Here is a 12,991-nt window from a genome sequence, read left to right as displayed (position 1 = left end):
CTTGGGACCGTTTCTACCTCAGTCTGAAAACTCGTGCATTAGAAATATGTTTTTTGAAGCAATGTTTTAATGGGGGACATTAAAGTCCGTTTTGAGCCTAATTCGCGTATTTTTTCCTTTTTGGTAATTGAAAAGTTTTCCAGAAACGTAGGCCCATTTTTGATACTCTCTAGTGAATCTGGAGAATGCGTCAAAACACGTGTGCTCCAGTCCCAAACCCGCTATCCAAAGCAAATTTTCTCATTCACCAATCACTAACAAAATCAATACTAAAATGTGGAAACTGGAAGCGTTTTTAAACATCCGGCAAAATATAGATGAGAAAGCTCGCGTGAAAATCCAGTTAATTAATCCTTCGCTTTCAATGATGTGAGTACCCGAGAAAGCAACTTTTCTTGATCCCCTGGTGGATACTTTCGCCACTGTTTTTAATGGCGAAAGAATCACTTTTACCTGTTACAAATTTTCTTCAAGTTTTTTTTCCAAACCCTTAAATTGGACGTCGGTATTTTGTTCATAAACGAGATGAAAGTACCAATTTAGTGCAATTTAGACGCGTCGGTCGATCGTCTTACCTGTTAATTGCTGAGTGGAATCCACATTTATTTTCAACTTCGTGTGAATATTCATTATGCGTTCAAGTGTAGTGTGTGATTTTTGAGGATAAACGGATGGAGGATGGAGCGCCAGTTTGCAGAAAGCAGGTAAGAAGGTTTATTAATTTATAAATCCTTATCTTGAAAGGAGTTTAGTTTTTCGCGAAACAATTCACGTTTTATTCAGTTCTGTAGTTCGTTTTCTTTCCTATCAAATCACTGGGTTTTAGACTGTTTTTTTTTCTGAAGAAAATGTAGACTATAATTCAAAAAAATTTGAGGTTTCAAGACAGCAAGGAGCTATTGTCTCGCCGAAACGTTATGAAATAAACGATATAAAAAATTTATTTCACACTTTGACTGAAACCCAGGTAGGAAGAGAATATAATGACAATTTTAGACTAAGTTTCTATATTACTACGGATTTTTTTTTCTTTTCAGGTGGTACAATGCAACTTTCGGTAAGTTTAGCCATTGGCGGATAGCACGTTAAAACGTTGCGTGTTATCCTGGCCAAACCTTTCAGATTCCGCACTTTTTTCCAAATTTAAAACCATAAACCAATCGTTTTTTGCCGAACGATCGTGTAGGAGTTTTTAGCGGTCAGTATCCGTCCGACTATTGCCTTTTCCGGCGTAAAGCCCCTTCCTACGCTATAAGCGGTCCAGATCAAGATTAAAACCATACTTGCGCCTGTTCTTCGAAATTTCAGCGTTGATTGAAGAGTATATATACTATTTCAATCAACGATTCCAGCTAATAAATGGCATTGAATTTTTTGAGGAAAACTTGAAGTTTTTGGAAATTTTGAGTTTGTTTTGAGAAAGTTGTGTGAATCGCGTTCTTACATCCTCACGTCCGAAAGCAAGTGCGGTAGCTTATTCTGCTTGCGATCTGCAGGATTTAAGTTTTCTATTCGGAGTAGATTTTTATTGAGGGTCAGAAAATGGAGGATGGGGCGCTAGCTTGCATGAAGCTGCTGATGTTTTTTATGATCTGTGAATTCTTTACTTTGAACTGAGTGTAATTTTTCCAAAAGCAACCGAAGTTTTTTGCATTCTTTACATTCCTTATTCTTAATGGTTTGGGACGCATTTTTTACTGTACTAAATCAATTTTCTCCTGTCTTTCCAGGTGCCACCGATGTAGCTTTCGGTAAGTTTGCCATGTAGATGCAGAACTTTCAGTTCAACCTTTTGCTTCAGTTGAGATCCTGATGTTACTATTTTGTAAATGTAGGATTTTTGCTTTCTGCTGACTCTGAACGTGAAGCAAGTCCTTTTGAAGTTATCAAAATTAAAAAATTTTGTTAAACACAATTTGAAAAAGGTTTCATTAAAAATTTAAATCAATTTAATATTTAAAAAATACAAAATTAGTGTCCATACTTTGAAAATTATTCAAATACAAAACCTTAAATATCTCCATATTAAATAAAATTCACTGACACAAAATTTTTAGCTTTTGCTTGACGAATTTTTGAAAAATCTGTGTTGTCTAATAACCAATCGCTTCGATTTGGTATTTGAGAGAATCCGGAAAACTCCCAGAAATTTCCTATTAAAGTGAGGTTTCCGTCATTTAAAGCAACATATTTTCTCTTTCGAGAGATAGTCAGGGTAGGCTTGAGAGATTTTTGATTATTTCTTGACAATTTTTTCTAGATCGGTCTATCTATATCCACGGCCAATCGTTTCCTCTGAGCAACAGAAAGCCTCCTGGGAACTCCCAGAAATTTCTTACTCTAGTGAGTTTTTCCTCACTTAACGCAACCCATTTTCTCTTTCGAGTGATGTTATGGACCGCGTTCAGAAATTTTAGTTTTTTCCTTGGCGAATTTTTGAAAAATCTGTGTTGTCCAACGACCAATCGCTTCGATTTGGTATTTGAAAAAATCCGGAAAACTCCCAGAAATTTCCTATTATAGTGAAGTTTCCATCATTTAAACCCCTATATTTTCTCTTTCGAGTGATCTTCAGGGCAGGCTTGAGAGATTTTTAGTTTTTCGGTAACAATTTTGTTAAATCCGTCTATTTATACCAACGGTCAAGCGTTTTCCCTTAGTAACTGAAAACATACTGAAAACTCCCAGAAATTTCCGAATCAAGTGAGTTTTTCCTCGCTTGAAGCGACCAATTTTCCTTTTCGAGTGATCTTATGGGCCGCATTCAGAAATTTTTTGTTTTTCCTTTGCAAATTTTTGAAAAATCCGTGTTGTCCAACGACCAATCGCTTGGTATCGATTCGGCATCTAAAAAAATCCTGAAACCTCCCAGAAATTCCATATTAAAGTGAGGCTTCTCTCATTTAAAGCCACATATTTTGTCTTTTGAACGATATTCAGGGCAGGCTTGCGATATTTTTGGGTTTTCGTTGACAGTTTTTTTTTTAACTCTCTATTCTATTTATTCTCTAGTCTATTTATACCAACGGCCAATCGGTTCACCTTAGTAAACCTCCTGGAAACTCCCCGAAATTTCAAATTACAGTGAGTTTTTCCCCACTTAACCGCCCATTTTCGCTTTCGAGTGATGTTATGGACCGCATTCAGGAATCTTTAGCTTTTGCTTGGCAAATTTTTGAAAAATCTGTGTTGTCCATCGACCAATCGCTTCGAAGTCTAATTAAATTTAATTATAAAATAAAGATTGTTATTGTTATTATCATTATTAGATATTATTAACTCATTAGGTTCCAGGCGACTTTTGTTGCCCACTATACTTACCAATCTGCATTTGCGCATTTAATGGTTCAAGGGCAGGATAAAAAAAATTAAACCCCACATGTGAAAAGTCTAATATTTATTATTCGTGTTTATATATATTTTTTAAATGTAGATATAAATACAGATACTACGACAATATTACGGAATAATACAATAATTAAGACCATCGATTTGAGAAAAACCTACGGCTCAGCCTTACGTGTACAGTACGTCTTTGTTTAAAAAAATAACATTGAAAACAATTTAAGAACAAAACGACACATAACCTAATCCAATTGATTTGTTATTAAACCGAACAATATTTGCCTATTTATTCCAGCCGAATCCCAGCTAGAAATCATAACAATATCGAAGGAAGACAAAACGTTAGCTCACAATTGAACTTCATCTCGCGGTCTTGATCGGTAGTGATAACGTTTTATCTATGTAAGGCTTAATTTAGGGTTTTTACACATTCATTTACATTCTTGAGGTCACACAACTACAAAGAATATTTTATTGCAAGGTTCCCGCCACAGGCACCACCATTTAGATTCTGAAACTAAATACGCCACGTAAAAAATTCTTATCACAGAACAAAAATAAAGTTAATTACAAATAAGCTACACACGGCTACATGATTGAGTCAATTGCACAGTCTTACGAGGTCCCGGCGTACTGTATGACGCTGTATCGCACCGGCGATAGGTCGATGCTGTCTTCCATGGACTTTTGGATCATCCTGGACCGCTTCCGAGGCGGGAGACTCAGCTCTGGGTCGGGGGAGGCCGGTGGGGCAGGCGATACCGGATTTGAACTAGGCGGCGTCATAATGCGCTCCTCTTCTGAGCAGCTCATCTCGTCCAGAACCAAGGCGGCTTCAACGCGCTTTCTGATGTCGTCGCCTGCGCTCAGATTGGCCGACGGCGTCGGCACGTTGGAGAAGTAGGCGGGATGGCGAAGCGGCTGGGGCGAGTTTTTCATGAAGCTGAACAAAATGTCCTGGCCGGATGGCGAGTAGAAGTCGCTGCTTTCTCTGGCAGTGGCAGCTGCGGCCAGCAATTCAACGCCCGCCGACGAAGCCGGATAGGAGGTCTGAAGATAAGAAGGCGATAGCCGACTACGGGAACACAAGTAGTACAAATCCTCTGCGTCGGGAGTTCTTTGACTGGCTGCGCTCAGCTCCTCCTCCATGGAGCTTTTGGAGTTCTCCTTGTCGCTCGCGCCCGACTCACTGGAAGGATTGGAGGATGGCGGAGTTGGAGGCTGCGGCGGATGTTGCACTGCCACATTCACACTTTCTGAGTGGCTTTTAATGTGGGCCTCCATGCTCTTCTTCGAGTTGAACGTGTCATTGCAAATGGTGCATTTGTACACTTTCTCCCCGTAGTGCGCCACTTGGTGCAGCTTCAGCACGTGGTTGTAGCCGAAGGACTTGCCGCAGATTTCGCATGAATACGGCTTTTCCCCAGTGTGCGTTCGCGAGTGGACCTTCAGCTGTTTGCTGCAAGTGAAGCCCTTCTGGCACACCGTGCATACGTAGGGCTTTTCACCAGTGTGCGTGCGCATGTGGATCACCAACTGTCCGGACTGGATAAAGGTTTTGGAGCAAACCGTGCATTTGTGCGGCCGCTCCCCCGTGTGGATTCTCATGTGTCTGTGGAGTTTGCCCGAATGCTCGAACGCCCTGGAACAAACCTCGCACTTGTAGGGCCGCTCTTTCGTGTGGATGCGGCGATGCACGCTCAAGTTCTCCTTCACGCTGAAGCTCTTGTCGCAGAACTCGCACCGGAAGGGTTTCTCCCCCGTATGGGTGCGGTAGTGCCTGGTGAGACGAGCTGGCACGGCGAATGTCTTGGAGCAAATATTGCACCGGTACGGATCGGCTCCTTCTTCTTTAAGGTGGGCTTGGCGCTGGTGCGTTTGGAGGGCCGCCTTGGAGCCGAACATTTTCCTGCAAGTTGAGCACTGCTCGATCTGCGGTGCTTGAGGATCCTGCGCCTGGGGAAACGCTGGCAATGGCAAATCGGGACTGCACACCAGCTTCTTTACGGAAAGGTCCTCGGAGGTGGAAGGATGCAATGCGGACGATACTGGCAATGAGGTTTGACTGTAAAATCCCACCATTTCCGGCATTGACCAGCTTTCTTCTGAAACAAAACAAACAATCACTGCAGACAACTGTTTTAAAAGGAAATTTGTCTTTTTTCAGTCAGACGCACCATTTTCGCCTGCTTTGTCAGGACTTTTGTCCTTGGCACTCGCGCAGCGCATCAACAGACTGCGTATCATTTTCGGAGTGAGCACTTTCTCTTTCGCGACAGGATTCATGAAAATGGCTCGGTGGACGACCGCTCGTCCGAGGAATTCGGTATCGACTAAGCGCTCCGATTGTGCGTAGCGCACGGAAAGGAAAATCGTTGCCCCGCCCAGTGCGTGAGGGGCCCGAGGGGCAGTGAAATGATTCGGATTTTGACCCGGCCACCTCACTGTTGTTGGCAAAACGCGTTTCAGAACCCCGGGTAACGACCAGCGCAGAGGACAATGAACTGCCGAAAATTGATGGGGGCAAAGACCCCAACGCATCGAATTTTTGTTATTTCGACAGAAGCTCATGCTGTAATGGATCGGAACGAGAAAAAATGTTGGGAATGACTTGCTGCAACTGTTCGACCACAGTGAATGCCCTATTTGGTCAAACAGGCTCCAGGGGCTTGAAAACTGTTGTTTTTTAAGCCGAAAATAAGTAGGTGCAATGGACGTTCTTTCAAATCGTTTTTTAACCCGAAACTTTTAATTGTTTTTCTAAGGCAGTTTTCCAACCCGCACTAAACCAGCCCTTGATTGTGACGCAATTATATGTTGAAACAATGTTGGGGCTTGAAAACTGTTGAGTTTTACTCCGAAAATAAGTAGGTACAATGGACGTTCTTTCAAACCGTTTTTTTGTCCAAAATCTTTCATTGTTTTTCTACGGCAGTCTTTAAACCCGTAATAAACCAGCCCTTGTTTGTGACGCAATTTTATGCACAAATAACGTTGACACATTCACCGGTTTGTAACCTGACCACTTGTACAAGTTGTTAATATCCTAAGAAAATGTGCTGCACCGTAGGCCTGGGTAAATCAGTTAATTTTTATTGCGCCAACCCAACGCACCGGCGCAGTAACGCCGTTCCGTTGCTGGGAAAATTTTGATTTGACTTGTTTTTATATTTATTTTAAGGACCATTTATTAATAATATTTTTAAAATGTTTTCTAAATTTCATAATTTTCCAGTTTTAGCCAAGTTACTCTTTCTTCGAAATGATCAAATTTCTAAAGTTTTACTTAAAAATGTTGATAAAACTTAAGGTATTTTCCTTGAAAAATTATGAAATAAATTTCCAATCCTTAGTCGCTGTGGAAAAAGTTTTAAATTTCCTTTCCAGCGTCGAATTTGGAACAAAAATCAAATAATTTTCTATCAAAACACCTCCATTTTACAAAAAAACTCGTTGACTTTCTTTGGATTCAGTTTTGCTGCTGGAAAAATCGAGATAACTTTTTTTAGTTCTTTGAAAAAAGTAGTAAAACGTTACTCAGAGAAAAGTGTTAATAACCTTTTTTAGATGTTAAAATTCCGGTCTGAGATCTCGTAAAGCTTCAATCCGCTTTAATAAATGACTCATAACTCATTAACCGATGAGTTATAACTCGTTAACTTTAAGAGCTGCAACAACTCACTAGCGCAACTCAACACAGTGTTACCCAGGTTTACCGCACCGCGATCACCTGACAAATTTACCTTAAATGATGTAATAATGTATCTTTATTTGGTTTTTGGTGCGAGAGAGAGGCAAGAAAGTGACCTAATTTTTCTATAACATTTAAGAATTGAGAAGTCAAGAGTGAGAATTCGACTCGTAAAAATGTCGGTCTCTTCTCTTTTGATGTAAGAACAGTTACGAAGACGCCAGTTCCAGTAGCGAAGGGGGCGCTGCGAAACGTCAAATTACCCGTCACCGAGTGACAGTTGAGACTTGTCTGACTCATCTATCTATTGGAGTTGGTAAACAATCGAAGTGACAGTTGCAATTGAATAAATTGAATAAGAAAAAAGCAAAAATGAAAAGCTTGCAAAAGTTGACTCGAACAAAATAAAACAAATCACAATCCGATGTAAACACTAATGTCAACGAAACAAGAGTCAAATTATTAGTTAACTTGTAGCTATAGTTTTAGTCACCAGGGAGCGTTTGGACTTTTGAACTCACCAATCAAATTTTCATTACCAAAGTGGCCTTAAGAGAATCTGGGGAGAACATAGTTAATTTGACCAAAAGAGGGCGCGATTGCAAGGCAAATATTAGAAAATTCTTCACCGTTTCGGTTGACAGCTCATTGACGTACAGGCTTTGACAAGAGTGGGGGCCCTCGTTGACACTTTAAACATTTGAATCGCTGCCACTTCTAAACCGCTGGTTATATTTTAGTAATTTTTAGGTTCCTGGTAAGTGAAACGTAAGTGCTTTAACTCTCATGTGGCATAGAACCAGATAGCTAAACCGACAAAATTGTTATTGTGTCACAAATTGCGCCTTTTTTCATGTTACATTTTCAATGGCTTCCCCACTGCTGGCAAAGCTCGGAAACTAAACGTGTCTATTAATTTGCAAGACAATTTCAGTTTAAAAAATTAACTCTTCAATTTCGCCCTCTTGTGGTAAAATACATAACTAGGAATTATTTTCAGGGATTTTCCCTTAGCCACTTTAGTAAATAAAATGCTTTCTAAGTTTCCAAGTCCAATACTTTTCGAGATATGACAGAGAGAGGATAGGTAGCCATCCACTATATCCTTTTTATAGCTAAAATGCGACATCAAACAAGGCAAATTGAACTAAAAATAACCCATTTTTAGCGTTTTATCAGGCGAATATCTAAGCCAAGGGATTACGAAAGCCATTCAAAGAATCTGTATGTTTGCAGGCTTCTCATGACTCATTTCCAACCTACAGATAAAATCCCACATTTTTTCAACTACTTGCTACTTACGGACTTTGAGAAGCAAGTAGGTCCATGTCTTTGCCCGAGGTAAAAGCGAAAATTCGACTGTTTTGCACATTGTCTGCTTTTCCTGGTGTGAGAAATTGACGAATCCTCAATTGGCCCTAGACCCAGTCCATTGCTCAGTTTGTCCACCACAAATCTATCCAACCTCAAAACATGCAATAGATATCCAGGTTCAGACTTCCTGGCTGCTGGACGAAAAACAGCAACCAACAGCTTAACGCACATCATCTTCGGCCGGCTCACTGCTAACTTGGAATGAAATGCAGACTTTTCGAATTTTCCTCGAACTGGATGCTGGGCATAGCTAACCTACAATTCCATTGCCGATTATTGAACATCCAGGCGCTTGCACCGGGAAATGTATCTAATTTTCCGGAAATGCTCTTGGAGAACAGTGTTGCCATTGCGCGCGACCTTGCGATGCCGTAAACAGTTTAACAACCAGATATTTTTTGAGGAAGTGGAATTGCTGCTTTGCTTCAGCTCTCACGAAAGAGCAAAAGTGGGCACTTGCGAGGCTACTGATATAGAAACCCTTCTGGGATTCAGACAATTGAACGGCGACGGCAACTCAGCTTTGGAGCCAATGGCTGTGGAAGCAGCGAAGTCGATACAGGCGAAAGACGAAAAAGAATTGGAAAACCACTGGTCCAAAACTTCCACAACAGTGGACACAGAAAAAACGACAGACTGAAGAATTGTTCTTCAACCCAGAATGTGATTGCACATGAGAACGCCACGAAAGCGTCTCCACCCAAGCACTATGACGTCAGCGTACGTCATACTGCGACAGTTTGGTTAGTCAGAACCGTCAATAAGACAGGATTCTGAGTTTTAGTCGATGTAAGTGACAAGTGACGTTTTCAATGTTAGTGCCGTGATAATCTCGTCAGTCTGACGCGAAAAAGCTGGTGTCTTTGACGAATTTTTCACGTGATTATCACGTTCACGTCATGAAGTGTAAAAAAAGGCAAATAAAATAATGCATTAAGTTCAGGGCATTTGCCCGAACTGAATGTAGTCTTCTGATTATTCCACATCAATCAATGTCGATTATTCGTAGTTCAGAGTTCAGCGCGAATTCATAAAAAGTGACAACTTGTTTTCCCCCTGTACTTTTCATTTGCGAGTGCTTTTAGAAAAAAATTTAAATTATTTGTTTGATTTCTTGAATGAATTTTGAACAATGAAACTTAAAGTTAGTTTTTAAAACCTCTTTTGCAAATCACCCGGGACGCTTGGGTCTTTGACTATTGCAATTTTTTTTGGTTTGCTTATTGACCGCGAGCCAACTGTTAAGTTTTGCAAAACCATTTTCCGTTTGGTGCGAATTGCGTTTTTTTTTTCATTTTTTGATTTTTGCATTTCACTTTTTGTTATATTTTGTGTTTTCAGCAGTTATTTGACTATTTTTTCCGAGGCTTGGCAACGCTGTTGTAAACTATGGATTTTGTGCTGGTAGCAGTTGTAGTTTTCTGCGACGATTTTTTAARTAAATTTTGTCCGAAGACATGGTTTATTCTCAGAAAATCAAMTAAGAAAATGTTCTCATGTGTTTGTCGTGCTCGTTTGGCGATTTTTYCTTCAGTTTTTTTAGTCCTAGACTTTCCTGSRCGCAGAAATGCAAACATCGGCRAACATTTTCGTGTTTCAGTCTCATCAAATTGAGCRAAATTTTGCATGTTTTCACACCAAATTCCAGTTATGTTCGMATGTGTTTGTTGCGCTCGACSTTTTTTGCTTCAAATTTTACAGACTCGAAKAAATATTAGACAAAGTGGGAAATCGCAGGCAAACATTTTCGGGTTTCAGTGGCATCAAAATGAGCGAAATTTCCYTTGCATTYACACGCAATTCGAGCCATGTTCGCCTGTGCTCGTTCTTGTTTGTTTCCAAGWTTACAGACTTCGAGTAACATCAGGGAAAGTGGCAAACGCACATTTTCATGCTTTAATGTGATAATATTGAGCGAAATTTCGCATGTACTCACACGAAATTCCCGCCATGTTTGCATGTATCTGTTGCGCTCGTTCTTGTTCGTTGGCGATTTTGTGCTTCAATCACAAACTTTCGCAAACGAACATTTTCGCGTTTTAATGGCCTCAGATTGACCGAAATTTTGCATGTTTTTACATGAACTTCTAGTCGTGTTCGCATGTGTTTGTTGCGTTCGCGTTGTCCGTTGGGGATGTTTGGCTTCAAATTTCAGTATTTCAGTCACATAATTCCATAGAAACATCAGAGCTAGTGGGAATCTCAAGCGAACAATTCTGTGCTTCAGTGTCATAAAATGGATCGAAATTTCGTATGAATCTACTCGCAATTCTTGCCATGCTCTCTTGTGTTTGTTGCGCTCGTTCTTGTTCGTTTAGCAGATTGGGTGCACCAAATTTCAGTGTTTCAGTCGCAGCTTTTTCGTGTATTAGTGGCACAGTAAAATTTGCTCCTGAATCGGACACACTGTTCGGGTGAATTCGTTGCGGTCGTTTCTCTGTTAATTTTATATTTTTTTGCAAAAAAGAAATGAAAACGTGAAATTAACAAAGGGCGATTCTAAAACAAGCTATTTTCGGATTTTGACTCCATTTCCTTTCCGTTCGTTTTTGTTCGGTTTACAATTTCTGGATTCGATTTTCAGTTTTTCAGAAGATTGGAGTGAAATTTGTCTCTTATCGGTTTCGGCGCTTAACCTATGAACAGCGATGCAAATTCGGCGATGTGATTTGGATTTTTTGCTTGTGTATGTAAAAGTGTATAGTAAATTGTATTCGTTTTTATAATTAACTATTCTTGTATCAAAATGGACTTTCACCACGTTCAAAGAAAACGGCTCATATCGTATCCAAGGTTTTCAAAGCCCTTCTTGGAATATGGAGAACTCATGCCCCGAAAATTAATTTTCTTTCATCTTGGGAGACTGCGTGTGGTGTGTATTAAACATCCTGACAATGGATTGCATAATTTCACGCTGATGGGATTTATAGGTATAAATTGCATTTATTAGTTCATACTAATAGAAACCTGTATTTTCATAATATATAAGTTTGTAATTTGTAACTCTCCTACCCTGCACTAGATCGCTCGCACTAGGGATGGGAGAAATGTTTCACAAACATCGATGTAATTCGTTCGATGTTCGATATTTTTACCATCGATGTTGGAAATTTGGGACATCGATAAAACATCGATGTTAGATCCTCAACTGAAAACATCGGACATTTGATGTTCATACTAGATAGAAAAATTTTTTGCGAACTCCTTGATTGTGCCGATACAAACGATACCGCGGCATAGCGATCCATTTCCAACTGCACCCGAAAAAAGCCTCTTTTCGCAGTCAATTGACCGAAAAATGTGGCAACTATAAGTTGAATAAATTTAGTCGATTACTTAACAATGCACTGTTTTAAAATGTCATAGTAGAAGTAAAATAAAATTATTTAAGTTTAAGTTAATCAATTTGAAATTTGTATGCAACTGCAAACTATCATCTATCTATCAACTATCWACAAACTATCAGAACATCGACGTTTGAACCATCGATGTTCTGCCTTCGATGTTTTCCTAACATCGATATTACTTTTCGATGTYAACATCGAWGGTTACCATCGATGTCCCATCCCTACTCGACGAGTTTTCCAAATAATTTATTATAAACTTTYGCTTATTCTGTTGATTTTTGACAGAAAATCATTTGATTTTTGTCCCAAGTTCGAAGCTGGAAAGRGATTTYAAAACTTTTTACAAAGCGACGAAGGAGGCGACATTTSARATGTTGATACYAGATAGAAACATTTTCTGCGATATCTGCAAACTCTTTRATAGTGCCGATACAAACGATACCGCGGCATAGCGGCCCATTTCCAGCTGCACCCGAAAAAGRCCTCTTTTTGCAGTCAGTTGACCGAAAAATGTGGCAACTACWAGTTGAATAAATTTAGTCGATTATTTATTGTCATAGTAGTAGTRAAATMAAATTTATTTAAGCTTAAATTAATCAATKTGAAATTTGTATGCAACGGYAAACTATCAGAACATCGATGTTTCCCTAACATCGATATTTTCTTTCGCCGTCAACATCGATGGCTACCATCAATGTTAYAGGATCGATGTCCATCCCTAGCGCGCACTATTCAATGAATGAATTAATTCGATAGTTGCAATCATTCATTTAGTAATTATTCGATAGTGCCCAGCACTAGAAACTATGTCGATTTCAATCAATGTAAAAAACAAAATGTTCATATTCGTGGTACAACTCAACTAAGCGCGAAGCGTCCGAGTGTTTTTGATTATCTTATAGTCATTCTTCCAGCAGGCGAACGTTTCCAGTACAGGCCTGACCAGCCGTACTTGAAATTACATAATGTTATTGTCAACTACCTACCTACTGCAAAGAGGAATTATAGATTTAATGATTGCAAATTACAGCGGCCGCACAAGCGAATAATACGCCAACAGGTCGAGGTTTTAACACAGTGGCAGTACCTCCTCTGGATGTAATTTGTGTTTATAGGGATAAGTGTGGAAATACCGAGTAGGAACCTTTTTTAGGCGGGGTTAGTCTGCTAGATGAGGAGCTGGTTGACAGATGTTATGAGATCGCTCATATGTGCTTGGAAATTAAAGTAACTC

General features: G+C 39.7%; 1 protein-coding gene across 2 annotated transcripts in view; it reads right to left on the bottom strand.

Annotated features, from left to right (window-relative positions):
* Positions 1 to 3,382: 3,382 nt before the first annotated feature.
* Positions 3,383 to 12,991, bottom strand: part of LOC109535347 (Krueppel homolog 1) — a 15,947-nt gene continuing 6,338 nt past the window's right edge. The window contains exons 2-3 of one of the 2 annotated variants that reach the window (XM_048662457.1): positions 8,339 to 8,665; positions 3,383 to 5,450 (exon numbers count right to left, since the gene is read on the bottom strand). In XM_048662457.1, the coding sequence (XP_048518414.1) occupies positions 3,961 to 5,450; positions 8,339 to 8,408 (1,560 nt within the window). In that variant the 5' untranslated portion in view covers positions 8,409 to 8,665 and the 3' untranslated portion in view covers positions 3,383 to 3,960. The remainder of the gene's footprint in view (positions 5,451 to 8,338; positions 8,666 to 12,991) is intronic. The other variant, XM_019901236.2, reaches the window with a different exon arrangement.

The sequence above is a fragment of the Dendroctonus ponderosae genome, unplaced genomic scaffold, assembly GCF_020466585.1.
Source record: "Dendroctonus ponderosae isolate FM_Combo_2020 unplaced genomic scaffold, Dpon_F_20191213v2 Dpon_F_20191213_11, whole genome shotgun sequence".
Classification (NCBI taxonomy): domain Eukaryota; kingdom Metazoa; phylum Arthropoda; class Insecta; order Coleoptera; family Curculionidae; genus Dendroctonus; species Dendroctonus ponderosae.
The sequence above is the reverse complement of the archived record's forward strand: the minus strand, read 5'-3'. Positions and strand labels throughout refer to the sequence as shown.